Source organism: Leucoraja erinacea, chromosome 10, assembly GCF_028641065.1.
Source record: "Leucoraja erinacea ecotype New England chromosome 10, Leri_hhj_1, whole genome shotgun sequence".
Classification (NCBI taxonomy): Eukaryota; Metazoa; Chordata; class Chondrichthyes; order Rajiformes; family Rajidae; genus Leucoraja; species Leucoraja erinaceus.
This window is the reverse complement of record NC_073386.1, coordinates 17,936,795-17,961,494: the sequence shown is the minus strand read 5'-3', so window position 1 is coordinate 17,961,494 and position 24,700 is coordinate 17,936,795. Positions and strand designations below refer to the sequence as shown.

Genomic DNA, 24,700 nt, shown 5'->3' with positions numbered 1-24,700 from the left:
CTGGGAACCTTGCTATACGTAACATTCTGGTGGCAAGTGTAGGAGGATTGTGGGTTTGCAGTTGACACACAGACTGGTGGAAGTATTAATGGTGAAAAGGAATGTCTTTGGTTACAGTGCAGCACTACTCAATTGGACAGATAGGCAGAGAAATGCCAGGTGGATTTAATTCCTGAAAAATATGGGGTGATGCATTTTGGTCAGATGCAAAAGGCTAGAACATAAGAAAAGCAGAAACCTAAGGAGTATATACAAACAGTTGGAACATAGTGCAAGGATGCCTGAAGCAGAGGTAAATAAGGCGGTTACGAATGCATAAGAGTTACTTGCCTCATAGAATATGAGGAAATAGATTACGAAACAACTATTTAGGCCACAACTCGAGTACTGTCTGCAGGTCTGGTCTCCACATTACAGGAAATATGTGATTGCACTTCAGTGGTTGCAAAGGAGACTTGCCAGAATGGAGTGCTTCAGCTGTGAGGAGAAACTTGATAGACTGAGTTTGTTTTCTTTGGAGTGAAGAAGACTCAGATTTGAAGTATACAAAATTATCAGGGAGATGGTTGGAGTAGATAATGATAAATGTTTCCCTTTACTAGAAATGCTATCAGAAAAATTGCATTGATTCAAGGTTAAAAGCATACGAGATTTGGTAGAAATTTGAGGAAGGATTTATTCGCCGCAAGGCAGGTTGAAATTTGGATTGCACTGGAGATGGTGGAAGCAGTCACATTACATTTAAGAAGTATCTACATGAGCATTTGAAACACTGTGGTACAGTAGGTTATGTGCCTAGCACTTGGAAATTGGATTAATTAGATAGGTACGAAGGCATGGTAGGCTGATGGGCCAGTTTTTATGCGACATAACTCTGTAGACCATGCCTGCTCTTTTAGATGAATGTAATGGGCTGTCCACATGTCTGACAACAGATCCCCAAGACAAGCATTCTGCTCTGCTTTCTATCACAGCATGTTTCCTTGAATCCCAGAGTTGTGCAGCACAGACCCACCATGTCAATGCCAACCATTGTACCTAACCATTTCCTTATACCCGCATTTGGTCCATGACCTCCGACATCAAAATGATTCCTTGCCGAGAAAATGCTTGTTGGATTCCTCAAAATATAATTAGAAAAAGGTATCTCCTTGCACCTCCTCCAACCTCATTTACTGCATCCGTTGTTCAAGATGTGGACTCGTATAAATCGGCAAGACCAAATGTAGACTAGGCGATCATTTCGCTGAACACCTTCGCTCAATCTGCCTAGTCTCCTGGTTGCTAAACACTTTAATTCTCCTTCCCATTCCCTCACAGACCTTTCTGTCCTAGGTCTTCTCCATTGCCAGATTGAGGCTAAATGCAAATTGAAGAAACAGCATCTCATATTTCACTTGGGCAGCTTACTGCCCAGTGGTATCAATTTTAATATCTCTAAGTAACCCCGGCATTCCCTCGCTTTCTATCCCTCCCCTACCCAAGTCACACTAGCCTCTCGTTTTTACCAACAAACAGCTAACAATGGCCTGTTTCCTTTATCATCATTACTGTTTTGCATGCCTTTCATTCTTTGTTCTTTATCTCTCTACATCATCGCCTAGCCCTGGTTGAAATTTACGTAATTCATTCATTCATCATCGTTGAGAACATTAGCGACGCAGTGGTGCTGGTTGCCAACGGGAACTGTGAAGGATGCACCACACATCTCTGTCCTCCATTTCCTGCAGACCTCCACCACTGAAAGTATAGGATTTTGGCGTGTGTGCTTTATCATCATTCCTGACAATGCAATGTACGACAGTGATCGCAACTTCTACTGAAGTGTGGATGGCCGTTGGCTCACTAGAAACTCATCTGCCCTTTGACAGGTCTTGTTTTTGATCCTGCTGGCGGTCCACAGCCCCCTCCTCACCTGGCAAACCAGGTGGGGGAGACGGTTTAGTCGCCGACTATCCGACCAAGGAGCAGGTAGTTTGGGATTACATGGTAACCGTGGAGGGGGAAACTCGTCCTTAAATATGAGTCATCATTAAATACAGGAGAGGTGCCAGAAGACTGGAAGGTGACAAATGTCGTACTTCTTTTCAAGAAGGGCTGCAGGGAAAATGCTGGGAACTTTAGGCCGGTGAGCTTAACATCTGTAGTTGGTAAGTTACTGGAGAGTATTCTGAGGGATAAGATACAGGCACTTGGATGAGCAAGGGCTGATTAAGGATAGTCAGCATGGTTTTGTGCATGGGAGGTCGTGACCAAAAAGGGTGTTGAGGGCAGAGCTGCAGATATTGTTTACATGGACTTCAGTAAGCCGTTCGACAAGGTTCCGCATGGTAGGTTGCTCTGGAAGGTTAGATCGCATGGGATCCAAGGAGAGATAGCTGAATGGATAGCAAATTGGCTCCATGCAGGCGGTGATGCTGGAAGGTTGCTTCTCAGACTAGATGCCTGTGACGTGGTGTGCCTCAGGGTTTGGTGCTGGGCCCGTTACTATTTGTCATCTACATCAATGATTTGGATGAGAACATACTGGGCAAGATTAGCAAGTTTGCTAATGATACAAAAGTTAGTGGTTTTGCAGATAGTGACAATGGTTGTGAACGATTGCAGCAGGATCTGGATCGATTGGCCAGGTGAGTGTGTGAGAAGTGTGAGCATTTTGGGACGTCAAACAAGGGCAGGACCTACACAGTAAATGGTGGGCCTCTGGGTAGCAAGGGCAGGACTACACAGCAAATGGTAGGCCTCTGGGTAGTGTGGTAGAGCAGAGCGATCTAGGAGTACAGGTGCATGGTTCCTTGAAGGTCGAGTTGCAGGTAGATAAGGTGGTCATAAAGACTTTTGGCACTTTGGCCTTCATCAGTCAGAGTATTGCGTATAGAAGTTGGGAGGTCATGTTGCAGTTGTATAAGATGTTGGTGAGACCAAATATAGAATATTGTGTTCAATTCTGGGCACCATGTTATAGGAAAGATATTGTCAATTATGAAAGGGTTCAGAAAAGATTTATGAGGAATATGGCAGGACTAGAGGGTGTGAGCTATCGGGAGAGGTTGAGTATCCATTCCATGGAGCGCAGGAGGATGAGGGGAGATCTTATAGAGGTATACAAAATCGTGAGAGGAATAGATCAGGTCTTTTTTGCCCAGGGAAATCGAGGACCAGGGGACATAGGTTCAAGGTGAAGGGGAAAAGATTTAATAGGAATCCAAGGGGTAACTTTTTCACACAAAGGGTGGTGGGTGTATGGAACAAGCTGCCAGATGAGGTAGTTGAGGCTGGGACTATCACAACATTTAATAAACAGTTAGACAGGTACATGGATATGACAGGCTTGGAGGGATATGGACCAAGCGCAGGCAAGTGGGACTAGTGTAGCTGGGACATTGTTGGCCGGTGTGGGCGAGTTGGGCCGAAGGGCCTGTTTCCACACTGTATCACTCTATGACTCTATCTCTTGTTGCCCTTATCCCCAACAAGTCTGAAGAAGGGTCTTGACCCGAAACATCACCCATTCCTTCTCTCCAGAAATGCTGCCTGAGTTACTCCAGCTTTTTGTGTCTATCATTGGCAAAAGGTTGGCATCCTCAGTGACTCCGCTCATGCTCAAATTGCCAAGAAACATCTGGGATGGTAGAGAACTTTGAATCTCTCCATGAGAGATTTTAGATGCCAAGTGTAAATAGCAGCAAGAGAATTAATTAATCTAATCAACCCTCTCTCCTGTCCTGTCAAGTTCCAGTTGCACCTCCTTCAACAGTATCTGTAGATCTCACAATGTTCATTAGTCACCCCAGATCCCAAAAGATCTGCAATGGAAGCAAATCATCTAACCCCAAGGATATTCACCAAGAAAGAAATCACCATAACAGATCATCTATATATCTGCCATGTAAACTGGTTGCAGCATATTCCACATTAGAACAAATGTGATTAGTCTGCAAACGTATGAATGTTTTAGGATGATCTGAGGGTGTAAAAAGTACATTATAATTGCAAGTGTCCCTTATTTAGTCCAAAGAAACAGCAAACTGAAGAGGCATTGATGGATTAGCGTGGATTCGTGGATTAGCCTTTGGTTTATTGCATCTCAATGATCTTCATTTCAATGTTTCTTCCACACTCAAAACACGTGGGTATGTATGTACACACTGAAAGCAAAGGTGACAGCTTGCCATGCAGTTAGGAAGGAGGATGGTTGTTGGACCTATGCTGTCTGGAACATCCCAGTACAGTGCAGCAGAGTATTTTTCTTGAACAAAATTTCTCCTGAAGCCTGTATTTGTCTATTAAAGGTATCAGTTAAACATTAAGCCTAATAGAATTTTTTTTTTTGCATATTTCAGAGCACCTGACGAGTGCACTTTACAGACAAATAAAAAATTTCCATAATGATAACGTAACAATTTATACTGAAATAGTATTTCCAAACAAAGTCACATAAGACATTTCCCGTGTGTGCGTGTGTTTATTTTAAAGAAACGTGTCGTTTACTTTCGATTCTTAATTTATATTGGTAGTTTTAGAAAGTGCACCTTAAGTTGCATCAAAGTTTTCAAACAGTAGAGGATTTATTTCAACTGAAGCGGTCACTTTAAAGTAAAAATCCCAGCAACTATTAGCAAAAGTTCATGCAAACGCCCGGCTCTGGTGGCGAGTCTGTGTGAGGCCTACGGTGCTCTTCCAATCCCCGGTGTTTCCTGCTTCCCGCCGGCGCTCTCACCTGAGCTCGGGCGCGTTGATCATTTTCCTCATGTCGGCGGCGAAGGAAGCGAGGTTCCCCCAGAGGCAAGCGGGCTGAGGCGGCCCGGCCATGGCTACGGCACCGCCTTTGCCGAGCGGAGACCAGGGGAAATGAAATGGAAACGGGTAGGGGGGGGGGACAAGTTTAACAAGAAAATAAAACAAGAGAAGGAAATGGAAAAAAAGAACAGATGCAGAGGGGGAAAAAATAGAGGGAGGATACTAATACAAGGAAAGCAAGTTAGAAGGTGGAGAGAGAGAGAGGGGATGCAACTAGTGATTTTTGTTTCCTCTGTGAAGAATACAATTTGCAATTTAAATGTACAGCAGTCAGTGTTGCAATGGGGAAGCACTGTAGAAGCACTGGGCACAGTCTTTTGAATGGGATTGAATATGGAGCAAACGGAAACAATTCCTGCTGATAAAGGTGCCCTTGCCGCAGCATATAATGATTCAAAAAGGAACTGTTACTTTTGCGGGGGTAATATTCATAAGAGAGAGACATGTCCTGCTCGAGAGGCAACTTGTAATAGTTGTGGCAAGAAGAGACATTATTCTAGAGTATGCAAGTCCAAAGCAACTACTAAAAGTGTGACTGCTGCCATATACACACCTTCTTTATGTGCAATTACAGCTGCATTTCCTCAGAGCTTGGCTCATGCAGCTACAACGATATCCATTAATGGCAATACACTTAATGTACTACTTGATTCTGGCAGTTCAGAAAGGTGGACACCTTTTAAGTGAACAAGAGTGTCCCGACCTAAATCTAACTATGAATGTCCGTCAAATAGAGAAATCTCAATGGCTCTGACAACTCTCAATACTCAAATTATAAAGACTGTACCTTGGGGGGGGGGGTACTAAATTGAAAAATTTGTGTAGCAAATGTGCACTCCCACACAGGCACACACATTTCCAAAACTGGTGCTGCGTGAAATCACAGTACAGAAGTTCAATAATGTCAAGGACATGCCTAGTGTAAATGGATCAAGAGCCAACCACATTGTGTGGCGTCGTGCTTGCATACACACACGTTTATGCTTTTCATTGCCGTTGTAATAGGTGTGTGTAACACACACATATAATAGTTTGAACTAATTTCGATGATTATGTGGGGTATAGTGGTGTGGATGTGTGCCTATGTTAGGTCGTACCACGTGGTGCACACACAGACAACAGAAAAGAACAATAATTAACAAATAAATTGCCTGCAGTATTCACTAATTTTAGCCGACAAGACAAGGCAAGCCACAGTGGCTAGCACAAGCATGACATTTTGGGTGTGAAGATATAGGAACTTCGCAACACAGACGTAACTAAGCTTTTACAGAATTATAGAACCCATGCTCCGCCAGCCGAGCTCAAGGTGGTCGGGGCACACGACCACACACATTAAGAGACGATAGGAAAGAGCACAGCATGTAGAATGTTAGACAAAAAATAAAAGCTCAAACTATCAACACATTTCACGAGAACTATCATGTGCGCATAAATACACAAATAAGCGAAGAAAAAGATTATGCAATCATGTGTGCGTAAGTAATAGTTATGGAGATACAAGCGACGTATAATAACATGTGGACACACAAGAAGGGCGTACGACAAATCCTCTAAACAGAGAAAAAGACAAGACGATTATATAAGTGGTGTAGGAATTGTATCCCTCGAGCAGAGTTCGCTTGTTTGGCATGACGTAGGTCGGGTTTTTCAAAGAGTGTGAGGGACAAGCGTACTGGTAAGAAAACCTTAAGATATTTCCCCTTATCTGAGCAAAGCGCATGCTGTGTGCAACACAAAAACAAACCAACCGGGGAACATAATGAAACAATGGACCAAATGCCCTTTGTGAATTTGTAACGATTCGAAACACTGTGTGCAAAAAGTGTAGCACGGTCAATAACATCCGCATCAGGACCGTGAATATTCGGGGTGAGTGGGTTATATACCCATAAAAAACAGTGCGACACCGGGATCCAAAAGACGCGTCGGGGGGCCCACTCCAAGAGAGACAGGGCCCGCAACAGTAACCGCGACACATATAATACGTGGGGATGGGCAGAATAATATACCCACCATCACAAATAGTACAAAAACCGGTTGCTGCCAAAGGCCGTTGAGTAGACAAAATACCGATTCCCCCTTGACCACACACAGACATGTGGTGCCTGGCTTCGTGAAAGAAACAAGAGGAGATCGTGCAACAGGAGAAACAAGCTGCTCGGGCGGTGAGGAGCGTCGCCCCGTGGGTTGTGTGTGTGTGATGTCCTCTGAGTGACAGTAGCACGCGTGAACAGGAGGATACCTTGCGTTGTCATGTCGATACGCCGCCAAGGGGGATAACTAGACTGCCGACACCACGCACATGTCTAAAGTACGGATGCTGTACAATATACAGATAGAAGACAAAAGAGGAAGGGCAGGGGCCGGCGCGCATCGCGCGGGCCTAAGAGGAGAACAGAGCACGCCGGCTGGTGCGTGGTTGTCTGAGTGCAAAAAACCAAAAAAAAGAAGAAGAGCTTGAACAAAAAAAAAAAAAGGGGAAATGAAAATGTTAAAAAGCAAAAAAAAAAAAAAAAAAAGAGAGAAAGCGGAACAACGAAGATAAAAACCACAAAAGGGCAAGTGGGGGAAGGATCCGCAGTGTGGGGGCAAGGGAGGAGCACCACACCGCTGGAAAAACACCACGATGTGTGTGTGCGTGTGGCCTTGCGGGCCGACACATACTCGAGCAGAGTTGGCCGCGTTCTGTGCGGCGGTAACACAGGTGGCGCACATCACGTGCGTCGCGAACGGGCGGGTCAGCCTGGAATCAACTCAAATACTATAATACCGAGGGCGTGCCAAAACTTACCTTGCCGCGCCTACAGAAGATGGGAGATGACATTTCTGCTGTCTCGCATGTAAAGCTGTGCTGAATTGAAAACCAAGGGCTCCGCCTGAAGTAAGGAAGTCTGAGCAGCGACCAACCTAGGGAACGGGGATGGATGGATGCAAGGCTTTCCCTCACTGGCCCCTAGGCTCGAAATTGTTTATCTTCTAGTGATGAATATTCGAGTGCCATGGGCCGGTCCGGGCCAACACTACATTATAACACACTGTACGGAAAATCAAGTGTGTGTAGATCACGGGGGGGGCGTTCTTGGACACAGGTGTGCGCAAGTACAGACATGAGGAGAGGGCACCCTCATGCACGGGAAGATGTAAAGCCCCCCCACTACACAGAACACAGCATAGAGAGAATGGGGAACAAGGATGTGTCAACCATAGCACATACAACAGGGGGTGGGCAGGATTTGAGTGTGTTCTAGAGCTGTGAGGCATTTGGAAACCGTGAACTGGCGGGTGTGGCAATGATCCAGACAGGCATGAAAAAGGGTGCTAGACCAAGCGTGTAAAAAACACGGCCAATACACATCGCGCGGGTCATATACCACACTACACCTAAGGTGACTGACAGCCCCCACCTTGTCGGGTAAAAACTAAACAAACACACACACGTCTAGTGTACTAAAAAATTGATCTCTGCCCGCATTGTATAAGCGCGCGCGTGCGGTCAATAGGCTTCGGACATAAAAGTCGGCTAATAAAGAAGAATAGAACCGTGTGTGATATGATGAAAATACAACTGACTGTTCACGTCTGCGTGTCATCTGACTGCGTGGCTGGATACAACACGAGGGACGTCAGCAACACGGCGCGACGTCTGTCGAGCATACACTGTGCAGCAGAGCCAGACGTCGCCAGCAGCGCCGGCACGAAAGCCGAGACACAGATGTCGAAAGAGACGACCTCCGCCGATCCGTCACGTAGTGATAACACGACGCATGAACCATCCGCAATCAAAACACGACCACAGCACACCGTTCCCGCGTATGAAAATCTCAAGTGTGTCGAAAGTCTATAGAGCTCACACACACTAGATGAAGGGTGTGTAGACGACGCAGGGGGGGAGTGTGAGAGTGCGACACACCCCGACACATAGGGAACACCGTGAAATAGAATAACAAATGCTCGGAGCTTCCAGGCGGCGACGCTCACTACTGAAACAACAAAAAAATGCCGATCCGGACATACATCTGCGGGGGATTAAAGAGGAGTAGAGAGATGGGTGTGGCTCTGAAATGTGCCAGGGGGGCGACCGGCCTAAGGGGCCCATACGCAGACAGGCGCTAGAGTGAATCAACACAAAAGCAAATAAAAAACGTGTCGACATGGCCGGAGTGAATCAAAAACAAGAACAAAAAATAAAATAATAACGAGGTAAAAAAAAAAATAAGGGTCGTGGCCAGAAAGCCGGCGACGCAAGTCATGTGTGGCCGACGGAGGGCGGAAGTATGGCGGTAGAGGCAAACGTGTGTGTGGCTAGTGCCGTGCGGAGGACCGACATAGGAACGTTGTAAGTACAAATAACATAGATGGTTGACTACATTAGTGTCGCCATGGGCGGTCTGTCCGCAACTCCACAACAATGTGACAGGCGAGCGGACGCCTAAAACACGAAAAGGGCAATCGTCACCAAGCAAAGCTGGAGGGAGTGCACGAAAAGGGGTGGACAGGGAAGAATGTAGAGACGGTTAAACGGTCTCGACCCACAAAGGGCCAGTCCAGCCGCACACTGAGTGAACTAGGGGTGAACCCAGAGCACCCAAGCAATGTCTGGCTGCTATGCTCCTCGGACCCGCTCAGCAAGCAGCTGCACGAGGTCGCCCCACATAATAGAGGCACAATCACAACATAGAGGTACCAATGATGGCGTGTCAGTAGTACCGAAAAGTAGACACCACCCAGGGCAAGAGAGGAGCGAGGGAGGTAAACCGTGCTCGCTAGCAGTGGTGCCGAGGACAACAGGTCAGGAAAGAGGAGGGAAGGCGCTCGACACTACGTATCCGTAAGAGGAAAAAGGCCTCAGCCCGACGGGGAGGTACAGCCATAACGCGAAGGGAAATCGGGGAGCGGTCGTGTCCGTGGGCTCCAGTGATGGGATGGAAGAGAGAAAGGAAGAGCGAAATACGGCCATCCATATCGTGCGAGTGCCGGGAAGGCACGCGCGACTGCAGGGGCCCGCCACAGCGGCGGACGTGTGACGGCAGAATAAGAGGGACACAAAGCGAGGAACTTCAGCGGCACGCAGCTCTCTGAGAGAGCAAGAGTGACATTTCGGGCAAACCCTTCGCAGTCTGAAAAGGCGGGACCCCAAACATCATCCAGTCCGTCCTCTCCAAGATGCGGGCGTCCCGCTGAGGTACGCCAGAGTGTGTCAGCGGCAATTGTCTGGGCCCCGCTCTGGGCGTAGAGTAGGGTGGAGCGACCGAAACTGCCGTGAGCCCCAGCAAGCGCGACGATAGTGGGTGCCGGCGGCGGCTGCTGTTGGAGGTCTACATACCCCTCCGCGCTTCTCAGTGGGACCGGCCACGTGCGGCCACACGATGCCCGTGCGCCTCAACGCGATGACGAGGTCGCGTAATTTGCCAAGGACACGTAAGTGGGTCAGGGCCTTTTAAACAGAGTCTAGCAGTCATGTTGCATCTTTATAGTATAGGATAGCAACTTTAGAGGACTTTAGTTAGACCCATTTGGAGTATTGTTTGCAGTTCTGGTCACCCCTTTACAGAAAGGATGTGGAGGCTTTGGGGAAAGTGCAGAAGAGGTTTACCAAAATTCTATCTGGATTGGAAAGTATTGGCTATAAGGAGAGATTGAATTATTTTTTCTGGGGTGTCGGAGGCTGGAGACCTGATAAAAGTATATTAAATTATGAATGCAAAAATAGGGTAGACAGGGTGGAAATGTCAAAGACTAATGGGCATAACTTTAAGGTGAGAGGGAGAAAGTTTAATGGAGATGAGCAGGGCAATTTTTGTTTACACAGAGTGGTGGGTGCCTGGAAAGCACTGCCAGGGGTGGTGGTAGAAGTATTTAAGAGGCTTTTAGACACATAATATAGAGAGAATGGAGGAAACTGGATTATGTGCAGGTGGGCTGAAGGGCCTGTTCCTGTGCTGTGCTGCTCTGCATTAACACGTTTGGGGAAGTCCACGTGGACCTTATACGATCTGTAATAAGCAGGGACTGTATTTTTACATACCACAATTTGTCCAAAATTAAATCTGATCTTCATCATTAAAAGATGGACTGTGCAAAATCTAATTAATTTACTTTAAAATGCATCACATTATGCGGTACAGTCACACCTTCTCCGGAAGGTTTGCTCACACATTAAACATTTGTGCCCCGTCACTCCTGGAAAAGGAACACGTGATGTTGATACAAATAGAGCCTGCTGTAACTGGTGCCTTTGTTAACATCGATAATTTTATCTTTTAGCATTGTTTATTTTAGTAAATTAAATATTATCTTTAACTCATTAACAGTTTTCTGGTGGTGAGAAAGGAATAATGGAAACATTATGAGATGAGAACTAGATTTAAAGATTTTCAATACATTCTCTTAACCAAAGATCCATAAACAGGATTGTCCTGGTACACCATTTACCTCTGCCCGCTCTTACCCACTGAATTTATCTCTTTGTATGCCTCAATACTATCCTGCCTCCTCTTGTTCAGTTCCTTCCAACCTGCATCGTCAAGTCAAGAGAGTTTATTGTCATGTGTCCCAGATAGGACAATGAAATTCTTGCTTGCTGCAGCACAACAGGATATTGTAGGCATAAATACAGAACATATCAGTGTGTCTATATACCATAGATCATATATATATAAACATAAATAAACAGATAAAGTGTAATAGGCTGTTATAGTTCAGAGTTTGTTTGAAGTTGTGTTTAATAGTTTGATGATTGTGGGGAAGAAGCTGCTCCTGAACCTGGATGTTGCAGATTCACCTCACTCACTTTCCCCGAGTCACCTCACTTTCCCTGCATCATTGTGGCAACTTTTAATTCCCTGGTCCCCACCTCCTGGACTAATGGACATCATCCATTCACCATGGACATCCATTTTATATACACCTTTATCCCTCTATATGATCTTAATACCCTCTGCTTCTTTCTAAAACAAAGATCTGACCAGCTTCCTTCCACTAACACTCATCCACCTGGCAGAACTTATTCTTACTTTGAACTTTTCTTTTGATTCCTCTCATTTTCTATAAATTAAAGGTCTTGCCATGGGCACTTTTAGTTTAGGTTAGAGATACAGCACGGAAACAGGCCATTCAGCCCACCTAATCTGTGTCAACTAGCGATCAACGCACATTAACACTATCCTACACACATTAGGGACAATTTACACTTATACCAAGACAATTAACCTACAAACCTGTACGTTTTTGGAGTGTGGGAGGAACCGAAGATCTCGGAGAAAACCCACGCGGTCACGGGGTAAACGTACAAACTCCATACAGACAGCACCCGTAGTCAATAGACAATAGGTGCAGGAATAGGCCATTCGGCCCTTCGAGCCGCACCGCCATACAATGTGATTATGGCTGATCATCCCCAATCAGTACCCCGTTCCTGCCTTCTCCCCATATCCCCTGACTGCTATTTTTAAGAGCCCTATCTAGCTCTCTCTTGAAAGCAGCCAGAGAACCTGCCTCCACCGCCCTCTGAGGCAGAGAATTCCACAGACTTACCATTCTCTGTGAGAAAAAGTGTTTCCTCGTCTCCGTTCTAAATGGCTTACTCCTTATTCTTAAACTGTGGACCCTAGTTCCGGACTCCTCCAACATTGGGAACATGTTTCCTGCCTCTAGCGTGTCCAAGCCCTTAACAATCTTATATGTTTCAATGAGATTCCCACTCATCCTTCTAAACTCCAGAGTGTACAAGCCCAGCTGCTCCATTCTCTCAGCATATGACAGTCACGCCATCCCGGGAATTAACCTTGTAAACCTATGCTGCACTCCCTCAATAGCAAGAATGGCCTTCCTCAAATTAGGGGACCAAAACTGCACACAATACTCCAGGTGTGGTCTCACTAGGGCTCTGTACAACTGCAGAAGGACCTCTTTGCTTCTATATTCGATTCTCCTTGTTATAAAGGCCAACAAGTCGGGATCGAACCTGGGTCTCTGGTGCTGCAAGTGCTGTAAGGCAGCAACTCCACCACTGTGCCACCGTGCCTGCACTTGCATTAGACCTAGCCACACCTCTCTTTTTGTTGACTAATTAGAATTGTCCTTCTCCCCAACCTTCTCCACAATTCTTTCTTTGGCACATCAAAGACTGCATTGCAGATTTTTCCTGCACTCGTGTGGAACTCATCAATATTATCACCTTCACTACAAATTTCCACCTTGCTGTCAAATTCATTTGGACTATTTCTGATATCTCTCTCCATTTTCTGAATCACTCTGTCTATATCTCAAGAAACAAACTATCTGCTGATATTTACTATAAAACCACTGTTACCCACAAGAGGACTATGGGTCCATTGATTTTAAGATCTTGTGCCGATAGTAATTTTCTCACTAATGTTAGAACATGCAATCTACTAGCAAACTGCATCACCCATAATGGCTCATTAACATTCGATATGCTTCAGATGCCTGCCATCCAGATCACTGTGAATGGTTTAATTAAAAGAGCCAAACTAAATAACATTGTTTCAGCAATTCCCTGTTTACCTAAATGCAATGGCATGAGTGCAGTAACATTTTTCTCAGGAACTGCACCCACTTTTATACAGATCCCAGGTGGCCTTTAACAGTCTGAAGAAGGGTCCCGACCCAAAACATCACCGATCCATGTTCTGCAGGGATGCCGCCGGACCCTCTGAGTTACTCCAGCACGTTGTGTCTTTATCTTTGTAAACCAACATCTGCAGTTCCTTGTTTCCACACTTGGCCATAATTGTTGCATGACTCCGGAGGGGGTCAAGACCACAACCAATGACCAAAATCTGACCAATAAACAATATTATAGCAGCAAAATGAAGTGAATACTGTAAATCTGAATTAAAACACAGAAACTTCGGGAAAGATTCAGCAAGCATCAATAAATAAAGAATAAGAATAATGACAGTGGAACTGGAGATAAAACAAGTTTTAAAATTCAGGGAAATGATTGAGGAGAGGAAAGAGCAAAAGTGAAAGTTTTGTTCTAGGTTCAAGGCAGAAGACATTAAATGACTAAAGGATACACGGTACAAGGAATACAATTAACAAATGGATAGGAAAGGCTCAGAGGGATATAGGCCAAACACAAGCAGATTGGACTAGTTTGGATGTGGTATCTTGGTTGGCATGGGCAAGTTGAGCTAAAGGTCCTGTTTTCATGGTGTATGACTAAGCCAAGGAATAGTGTGGATGAGATGTACATGAGAATAGCAGCATTGATAGTTGATGTATGTCAACTCAAGGTACTGTTATAAATAGATACACAAGGAAGTGCAGATGCTGGTTTACAAAATAGGACACAAAGTGCAGGAGTAACTCAGCGGGTCAGGCGTTATCTCTGTGGATCATGAAAAGGTGATGTTTCGGATAGACACCCTTCTAGAAGTGTTGAGTCAATCCAACACTTTGTGTCTTTTGCTGTTATAAATAGATAACCTCCCAACACTTCCCAAGTACGACAATCTTCTGAACAGTCACTTATATGTGTATTGTGTTCACACCCCCTGCAAGAATGTTTTAGATCCAAGTGGCCCATATGTCTGCAGAAGAAGAAATTAAAATGAATTACATTTTAAACCTCTCAAAGCTTCTAAAATGCCTTAATTAATGAAGGCCTGGGGAAAGTTCCCTTGTCTGACATGTTGGCAAGGGAAAATGCCCAAACAAGTTTTTGATGAATGAGGAAAAAATAATAATTTGTTTAAAAATTGGCCACACATGAGTATGTAGAAATAATGCCAGCTTCAGAATTAGACGCCAGTAGACCTCTCTAAAACTGCCAAGCCCTGACAAGTAGTAGCAACTCGAAGGGGTGGAAGGTACAAGAAGCACCAAATGTCAAACGTGTAACAGACATTGAAATAAAATTGACGTCCAACTGGCCTTGGACCTTGAGAAAAGTTAATATTGTTCAGGAGGATTGCCATGGGGTTGAAGCTGTAACCTTGGAGACCTGTACGAATGACGAGTTGCCCAGACATGTGTAGCACCAATAGCTCAAGACTGCTTGCCTTCATGTGGTGCAGTGGTGCAATAAGCCTCGCAATCAGTGGTCAATTGTTTATCAGGTGGTCAATGCACTTGGTAACGATTACGACTGGGTTTTTTTAATAGTTTGCAGTCAGTTCAGGAGGCTTGAAGACACCTGATAACATCTCCATGGAAGTGTAAAACACTTTTAAAAACCAGTGTTTTCTGCTCCAGATTGGTAATAGCAGACAGTTTTAAAGAAATATTAATTTTTTAACTTGGATTGCAGCAAGTTACCAGAAATCAGTTGCTTTAAATTTCTCTGCAGGGTAAGTTTCTTTAATTTTGCTTTGTTGTTAATTTTATTTTCCAAATAGCCTTATCTTTTATACGTATATAAGTATTGAACTGTACAGAATTCCTAGCCATTAGATTTGTTTTTATCTATTGCAAGTTTCTCCCAGTGAAGAAAGGATGAAGGTATACATAACTAAGATCAAAAAAATGTTAAAACGGCTTAAAAATAGTTCAATAAAGGTGCTGTGCTTTGATGGGATGACTTTATAATACGGTAGGTTTAAAGATGAGTTTTGCATTTAGCATTGCCAGAAAACAATGAAATATTCATAAGTTTTGCAGACATTCATCCATGCATGACAGTGACAATATTGCTTATTTTAATCCAGCGTAATGAGGAGGTGTGCAATGCTCCATGTTACTCTTCACAATTCAGCAGGTAGCAGGTTCAAAATCTCAGTTGTAACCACCAGTGGTTCGAAATGAGCCTCGGTATTCTGTTACGCAGAGGTTTGGAAAACATTGGATCAAGTCATTTGTAGTAGTGCTGATTTACATTTGTATTTTAATGCCTTCAGCTTAAGTCATTAGCCTAAGCTGGAAAATCTGTCTAGTAGAGGGAATAAGATACCAAGGTTTTGACTCACTTAGAAGCCGCTGAGGCCAGATGTTTATATATTCAAATCCTTGTCTGGAACTTGAGCACGTAATTTAGGTTCATGGCTCAGTGGAGGAATGAAGATTGATTTAGTTTACATAAAACATTCAGGTAGATGCCATAGATTTAGCAGACAAAACTCCTGTTTAAAATAACTCTTTTAACAGAAAACGGTCAAAGTATATTTATCTATCATGCATCAAATTGTGTACAAATTGACATGTGTATTATTCCATTTAGCTGTAAGGACACAAATAAAGTGTTTAGGGCAGTGATTGAGATGGTTTATAACTTGGGTGGGTTGATTATACAGCAGGCTGTACTGTACTGTACTGCAATTATCAGAACAACCAAGGCCACTCCTTTCTGAAAAAACATTATGTCCTCAATCATCATCTGAAGTTGATCTTTTCGCGTCCAATGGCAGGCGATATTCATTCCACTTCCTTCATTTCAGAGCATGGCAATGGGCTCACCTTAGAGGGCTACCCTCCCTGACCATCCACTTAGCCAAGCAAGGCTGTACTTTGTATCCTGTTCAAGAAGGAACTGCAGATACTGGAAAATCGAAGGTAGACAAAATTGCTGGTGAAACTCAGCGGGTGCGGGTGCGGCAGCATCTATCGAGCGAAGGAAATAGGCAACGTTTCAGGCCGAAACCCTTCTTCAGACTGATTTTGTCTACCTTGTACTTTGCATCCTTCCCACTTCATTAGTGCATTGTTCTATGTTTGACATCTGGGTTAAACTCTATTGTGTATTGTGTTCTTTTTATTCGTATGGTTGTTTGGTAACTCAAATGTCACCGTACTAATTGGTGCATGTGACAATAAATGTGAACTTGAACTTGGGTCTCATTGGTACTAAAACTGCAATTTTAAAGCAGTTGTAAAAACAAAGGGACCTTGTCTATTTAGTTGCAAATATTTCAGGGTTGCAGACCAAGTTGACATATTTCCCAACATGGGCATAAGGTTTTAAACTACAAATGTAAGGGAATTATGCTAAACCTTTGTAATTTATTGATTAAGCCTCAGCTGTAGCATTGAGCAAGGTTCTGCATAGTACAATTTTGGAAGGACATAAAGTCCTCTCTTCCTTCCCACAAACCTTTCTTCCTATCCAGTGTAATTTGAGAACGTGATACCCTGTGCAGATTAAAGCCTTCTTGGGCTGTGCCATACAATGGGTGATTACAAGTAACTAGTGTTTTACATCTTCCCTGGCGAGAAGATGATCAAGTAAAATATAAGACAGATTTTCAGACTATTTCCCAAGAGCACTTTTATCTTCACATTCTGTTTCACAATATTCCATTTTGCTGTTATCTAGTTTTGCAATGAGATCAATACTGGGATCATTTATAATGGGACCTCAGACCAAAATGCTAATAGCAGACCACAATACAGAATTTGCTGAACAAAGATTAATTGCATATTATATTGCTGAATAAATAGACAAGTTAAAACATTAATGAAGCATTGTCTTTACCTGTTGAAACATGTCAGCTTCCTTTGATAGCTGTAATGTTGTGATTGGCTTGGCAATGATTATTAATTTAACCCAGTGTAGGAGGTGCAGAGCGAACTGATAATCACAGGACCAAGCAGCTCTTACCAGTGCTGCATGTAGTTTAGTGCACTGGTGCACCAAAATGCAACGTTGACCGCAATACAGCAGTTCACTCATAGATTTTTCTGCAGTGAATTAAATATTTACTATGTTCAAATATTGGGTTTGAAAAATGTTTGAGATAAATGGAAAGGTTGAGAACGTTACGAGCCAAATGCAGGCAAATGGGACTATCTTAGATGTGGCATCTTGGTCGGCATGGTTGAGTTGGGCTGAAGAGCCTATTTCCATGTTGTATAAGTCTATGACTCTAAATTTTTTTGCAATCCTGTGCTAGCCAGATTTTTAGTGAGAACAAAATGAAAATGAAAAGTTATTTTAAATATTTGCAGTGCAGCCCTCTGTGAAATAAAACCTTTTTGATTTTATGACCGGTTTGGGTATTAGTAGTAAATCATTACACAACCAATGTAGTTGCTCATTTAAAATGTAAGGATGCCAACCAAGAGTAAAAATGATGTTGCAGGTCAGCTGCTGGTGTAGAAACCATATGATTTTGGAAATTAAAATCAGGCTGTTTGTACAACAAATAACCAACCCATGATCATAATTCTATTATTGGTGAAGGGTCTCGATCCAAAACGTCACCTATTCCTTTTCTTCACAGATGCTGCCTGACCTGCTGAGTTACTCCAGCATTTTGGGGTCTATCTGCTGTGTAAATCAGCACCTGCATGTCTGAAGAAGGGTCATGACCTGAAATGTCACCTATTCCTTCTCTCCAGAGATGCAGTCTGACCCGCTGAGTTACTCCAGGTTTTTGGGTCTATCTTTGGTTTAAACTAGCATCTGCAATTTCTTCCTACACATCTGCAGTTCCTTTTACACATAAAAATTTAATACCCGAGTCAGTGATGAGTTGAAGATGTGTTCCATGACTACTGGAAACAAATGTGAAGAACTGACATGCAAATACAGCAAACCAACTGTGCAACTTTCTGAATAGATTTTTCCTTATTGCATGGAGCCAGACTGCAAATTCCCTATAGAACAGAAAATAGCTCTTTGGTATGTCCACCATGTTGATTGTACTCTCGTCACTGAGTCAGGAGATTGTTGATTCAAGTCCCAGTTTATGGCAGTCGATTAGAAAATTCAATGTTCATGCCACTCTCATTCTCTAATTTTAAGTAACTCCATTTCATCCTCTCCTGCCCTTCCCTCCCCCCTCCCTCCTTGCCTGCTTTTCTTCCCCAGTCATTTTAAACTATTCCACAGTTTTCCACATTGTTTTTTTTTAGATCACACCTTCCCTAGCCAACAATTTAACTGCCACTGGTAAGGAAAAAAAAATCCCATCTGTCTATCCTTCTCCCATCATGATCATTTTAGGAAGAGAGAGAGATCAGAGTCTCTTCTCTCATTGCTAATACAATCTCTCGCACACACACACACACATATATTTCTCTGCCAAAGAATCCTGGAAGTTGCCCATGTCTTCCCGCTTTTGACAAAATACAAACTCGTAGACTATATTTCTCCTCAACACTGAAGTACACTGTTCAGAGCAATTAATACAGGAACGTTCAATATAAATCAGCTTTTACATAATTATAAAGGAATGTAAGATCTGAAAGTTAACATGAATCAGCAGTATTGAGTGTTGGCTAATTGATGGTGGTCTGTGTGCCAGTTTTATAGAGCTGGCAAATACAGTCTATAATAATTTCCGGGAGCCACCAAGGGTATATATTTTAAAGAAGATTAACAACAACTGATATGCATGCTTTTGTTCTAAGATGATGTCATTTTACCACGTGCCTCTCTTATACATTCATGCACAAATCTACCATGTTCCTTTCTCTTTTCATACATGTATATCACATTCAGCAATTGCAGGATCTATTTGTAACATGTTTTTTATCAGATGGTTAGATCACGCTAACCGTGCTTGAGTCTGTGGTGTTGTCATTACTTCTTGCCATTATGAATGTGTGACATCCTGACTCAACTCACTGTTGACTCATAGCTCCTCTTCAGTAGTGTCCTCTGTATCATCATTTAGAATAAATGTGTTGGAGAGAATTGTGTGCTTGACCTTGAGAGAGCAGCACATGAAGACAGACTGCTGGAGCAGTAGTGAGTTTCTCAAATAAGTCGGTTTATTCAAGGCCTAAACAGTATCAACTGGGACACACTGAGAGAACACAAAGTGTTTCAATGCAATGCACCCAGTCTTTTTATATTCTCGCGACACAATGGTTACATGTGGATTTTACATTTTTGAAATATTTAATGTGATCAGTATTTCTCTTAGTCTAACCTTCAACTTTGTTCCCTATTAATTAATTACAAAAACATCATCACATTTGTCTGACAAAGGGTGTAATAAAAGAACCCTTCTTATCACAAATCAGCACTGTTGTCCTCAGCCTGGTTTACAACATTCTATGCTTATCTTTACTCCAACTAGGTACGCCTTGTAGTCTAAGCACCTCCTAAATCTATTTATTGCCTCTCTTAAAAATCCTTTCAGTTACCTTCACTATGTTGGCTTCTTTTCCCTAGTATGTACGCTCTGGGGTTCAACATATTACAAAGCTGAACAATGCTCTATAAGTTACAGAACTTCTTCCATTAAATTTATCATCACATCTTTCCCCAAAGTGTACCGATATGTCACTTGCTTCAACATTTGATCAACATGGACTCTCCTACCCTTTCCTCCACATTGCACAAGTTATTGTTTCCGCTTGAACCATTACACCAATATCACACTTCTGCTTGTCATGCTTGTTCCTTGGTCTTAATTCTATGACTGCTTCTCTTTATAACCATATAACAACAATTACAGCATGGAAACAGGCCATCTTGGACCTTCAAGTCCGTGCCTATCATTTTTTCCCCCCTAGTCCCATCTACCTGCACTCAGACCATAACCCTCCATTCCTTTCCCGTCCATATACCTATCCAATTTATTTTTAAATGATAAAATCAAAACCTGCCTCCACCACTTCAACTGGAAACTCATTCCACACAGCTACCACTCTGAGTAAAGAAGTTCCCCCTAATGTTACCCCTAAACTTCTGTCCCTTAATTCTCAAGTCATGTCCTCTTGTTTGAATCTTCCCTACTCTCAATGGGAAAAGCTTATCCACATCAACTCTATCCCTCTCATCATTTTAAAGACCTCTATCAAGTCCCCCCTTAACCTTCTGCGCTCCAAAGAATAAAGACCTAACTTGTTCAACCATTCTCTGTAACTTAGTTGCTGAAACCCAGGCAACATTCTAGTAAATCTCCTCTGTACTCTCTCTATTTTGTTGACATCCTTCCTATAATTAGGCGACCAAAATTGTACACCATACTCCAGAATTGGCCTCACCAATGCCTTGTACAATTTTAACATTACATCCCAACTTCTATACTCAATGCTCTGATTTATAAAGGCCAGCACACCAAAAGCTTTCTTTACCACCCTATTTACATGAGATCCCACCTTCAGGGAACTATGCACAGTTATTCCTAGATCCCTCTGTTCAACGGCATTCCTCAATTTGCTACCATTTACCATGTACGTCCTATTTTGATTTGTCCTGCCAAGATGTAGCACCTCACACTTATCAGCATTAAACTCAATCTGCCATATTTCAGCCCACTCTTCCAAATGGCCTAAATCTCTCTGTAGACTTTGAAAATCTACTTCATTACCACCTATCTTAGTATCATCTGCATACTTACTAATCCAATTTTCCACTCCATCATCCAGATCATTGATGTACACGACAAACAACAGTGGACCCAACACAGGCTCCCGAGGCAACCCACTAGTCACCGGCCTCCAACCTGACAAACAGCCATCCACCATTACTCTCTGGCATCTCCCATTCAGCCACTGTTGAATCCATCTTGCTACTCCACCATTAATACCCAACAATTGAACCTTCTTAATCAACCTTCCATGAGGAACCTTGTCAAAGGCCTTACTGAAGTCCATATAGACAACATCCACTGCTTTGCCCTCATCAATTTCCCTAGTAACCTCTTCGAAAAATTCAAGAAGATTAGTCAAACATGACCTTCCAGGCACAAATCCATGTTGACTGTTCCTAATCAGACCCTGTTTATCCAGATGCTTATATATATATTATCTCTAAGTATCCTTTCCATTAATTTGCCCACCACTGACATCAAATTAACAGGTCTATAATTGCTAGGTTTACTCTTAGAACCCGTTTTAAACAATGGAACAACATGCGCAGTACGCCAATCCTCCGGCACCATTCCCGTTTCTAATGACATTTGAAAGATTTCTGTCAATAGCCTCTGCTATCTCTACACTAACTTCCCTCAATGTCCTAGGGAATATCCTGTCAGGACTTGGAGACTTATCCGTTTTCATATTTTTCAAAAGTGTCCGTACTTCCTCTTCTTTGAATCTCATAGTTTCCATTGCTACCCTACTTGTTTCCCTTACCTCGCATAATTCAATATCCTTCTCCTTGGTGAATACTGAAGAAAAAAAAAATTGTTCAATATCTCCCCATCTCTTTTGGCTCTGCAGATAGCTGTCCACTCTGACTCTCTAATGGACCAATTTTATTCCTTGTTATCCTTTTGCTATTAATATAGCTGTAGAAACCCTTTGGATTTACTTTCACCGTTTTTGCCAAAGCAACCTCATATCTTCTTTAGCTTTTCAAATGTATTTCTTAAGATTTTTTTTACATTCTTTATACTCCTCAAGCACCTCATTTACTCCATGCTGCCTATAATTATTGTAGATCTCTCTCTTTTTTTGAACCAAGTGTCCAATTTCCCTTGAAAACCATGGCTCTTTCCAATTTTTACTATTTCCTTTCAACCAGACAGGGACATAAAGGTTCTGTGCTCTTAAAATGTCACCTTTAAATGTCCTCCATTTCTCTTCTACATCCTTCCCATAAAACAAAATGTACCAATTCACTCCTTTTGATCATAAGACAGTCGAATTGATTGTAGACTTTAGGAGAGCTCCCCCTCCCCTCACCCCACTCACCATCAACAATACCATCAACAACACCACAGTCACATCTGTGGAGTATTTTAAGTTCCTGGGAACCATCATCAAGGATCTTAAGGATCTTGTGGGAGGGGGCTACCATCGACTCCACAGTCTAAAAGGCACAACAAAGGATGTACTTCCTGTGGTAGCTGAGGAAGCACAATCTACCACAGGCAATGATGGTCCAATTCTATACGGCCATCGTAGAGTCTGTCCTCACCTTCCCATCATGGTCTGGTTTGGCTCAGCCACAAAGCATGACACCCAGAGGCTGCAGCGAATCGTCCGATCAGCTGAGAAGGTTATTGGTAAAAACCATTAACAGTGCAATAATAATAATGTCTATTGTAGTTCATAGCTTATGAGGTTGTAGTGTTTAATGGCTGTAGGGAAGAAGCTGTTCCTAGAGTTACAATTCTCAGGTTCCCAAGTCCCATCTATGCTGCAGGAGATGACATTAAAAAATGAGGAACTAAAATAGTAAATAGAATATGGATGGAACTATATATATATATATATATATATATAAATGAAAGTTGATTTATGTTTTGTCCTTTAAACAGATCAATACACTGATCACCATGACAACCAAGCAGATGCCTTTATCACAAGAGACATTAGCTCAGTTCAATCAAGCTCTATCTGGAGATGGGTTGGGACCACGCCCTCGTGCAAGATCCATTTCCACCCGCAGAAGTTCTCAATCGATGGATATTCACACTGGCAAACATCATCCACATCTGAAGAACATGGATGGAAGACCACATATGCCATCCCGAAGGAGTTCCATTTTAAGCTCTATGAATGTGCCGTTTTCTCGCAGAGGCTCTGTGATGCTGGGCAAAAGGCATTCCATGAGTTGGATGACCTGTGGTCAGGTCAGTTTCTCTGGATTGCCTCTGTACCAACCCATCAGAGAAGTAAGGTATGAAAACACTTACAAAGCTCAGCCAGATGAAGGGAGCAAGTTTGATGCCGACAAAATCCAAAAGGTTTTGGAGGCCACACTTGCAAGCTACCTGGCTGACAACAAGTACAATCCTGTAACATCTGTGCAGCTAGTGCAGAGTTTGACAGACCTCATCAGGTTGAAGGTGAAGGATATCAATGCCCCTCGATACAAGCTGGTATGCAATGTGGTATTGGGCCAGCTAAATGATCAGGGAATGCAAATTGTCAGTCGCTGTCTGTGGGACACAACCACTGACAATTATGCCACGGCCACTTACAAAAACTCTTCACTTTTTGCTGTTGCAACTGTGTATGGGTTATATTTTGAATAACTAACATACCTGAACAGACAATCCTGCTGTTATATTTTAATTTTTTTTCCTACATGTGACGAAAAGCAAAGTACCTGGAAAAAGGATTGCTAGAATTTCTCAATCACCAAACACATGAAATTTTCAGCGGTTGCTAAATATACATGTAGGTTTACCAGAACGTCAGACTAGACTTGAACAGTGAAATTATTAGCAAAGATCACAAACTGATTTGTAGTTGTTGAAATTTGAAAAATTAGTGAGATTTGATTGAAGCTTCCAAAATTTTGGTTCCACAGATTGTCAAAAACTATTTCTGAAGAAGAATCCCGACCCAAAACGTTGCTTATCCAATGTCTCCAGAGATGATGGTTACACAAAAAAGCTGGAGAAACTCAGCGGGTGCAGCAGCATCTATGGAGCGAAGGAAATAGGCAACGTTTCGGGCCGAAACCCTTCTTCAGTCTGAAGAAGGGTTTCGGCCCGAAACGTTGCCTATTTCCTTCGCTCCATAGATGCTGCTGCACCCGCTGAGTTTCTCCAGCTTTTTTGTGTAACCTTCGATTCTCCAGCATCTGCAGTTCCCTCTTAAACTCTCCAGAGATGATGCCTGGCACACTCAGTTACTCCAGCACTAAAAGCAAGATTCCAGTATCAAAGGTACCTTGTGGCTGACTATTTCTGCTAGTTGGCAGTGCAAAAGAACATACCTTAAAAAATCCGAACTGGCCTCTAGAAAGTGAAGTAGCAAAACCCTTTTAAACAGTGTGTGTAGGGAGCAACTGCAGATGTTGGTTGAACCAAAGACAGACACAAAAAGCTGGAGTAACGCAACAGGTCAGGCAGCATCTCAGGAGAAAAGGAATCAGTTACGTTTCAGGTCGAGAGCATTCATCAGATGAGACCAGTTGAAATTCGGATCCTCTTCAATTTGTGTTACATCAAGTGTAAACTTTAAATGTGTGATGGTGTGGAGGTCCCTGGAGATTAGGCCACTCCTTGGGTCACCAGTTGTAGTGGCCTGGACGAGGTCAGGAAAAGGATAGATGACAAGCAGGTTCGAAAGTCCTTTAATG

At 43.0% G+C, this 24,700-nt stretch overlaps 2 protein-coding genes across 4 annotated transcripts in view; one reads left to right on the top strand and one right to left on the bottom strand.

Moving 5' to 3' along the window:
- LOC129700856 (BTB/POZ domain-containing protein 19-like) overlaps nt 1-5,462 on the bottom strand; it is a 124,252-nt gene extending 118,790 nt beyond the window's left edge. For both annotated transcript variants that reach the window (XM_055641621.1, XM_055641619.1), the window contains exon 1: nt 4,721-5,462. In XM_055641621.1, coding sequence (XP_055497596.1) covers nt 4,721-4,812 — 92 coding nt within the window. In that variant the 5' untranslated portion in view covers nt 4,813-5,462. The remainder of the gene's footprint in view (nt 1-4,720) is intronic.
- Nucleotides 2,018-23,989, top strand: LOC129700857 (dynein light chain Tctex-type 5). Of its 2 annotated transcripts, none has more exons than XM_055641622.1 (2): nt 2,018-4,866; nt 22,926-23,989. In XM_055641622.1, the coding sequence occupies exons 1-2, from the start codon at nt 4,852-4,854 to the stop codon at nt 23,643-23,645; spliced, it is 735 nt and encodes a 244-aa protein (XP_055497597.1). In that variant the 5' UTR covers nt 2,018-4,851; the 3' UTR covers nt 23,646-23,989. The 2 variants fall into 2 exon arrangements, with proteins under 2 accessions (XP_055497597.1, XP_055497598.1); XM_055641623.1 differs by lacking the exon at nt 2,018-4,866 and adding an exon at nt 12,828-15,119.
- Nucleotides 23,990-24,700: the final 711 nt, after the last annotated feature.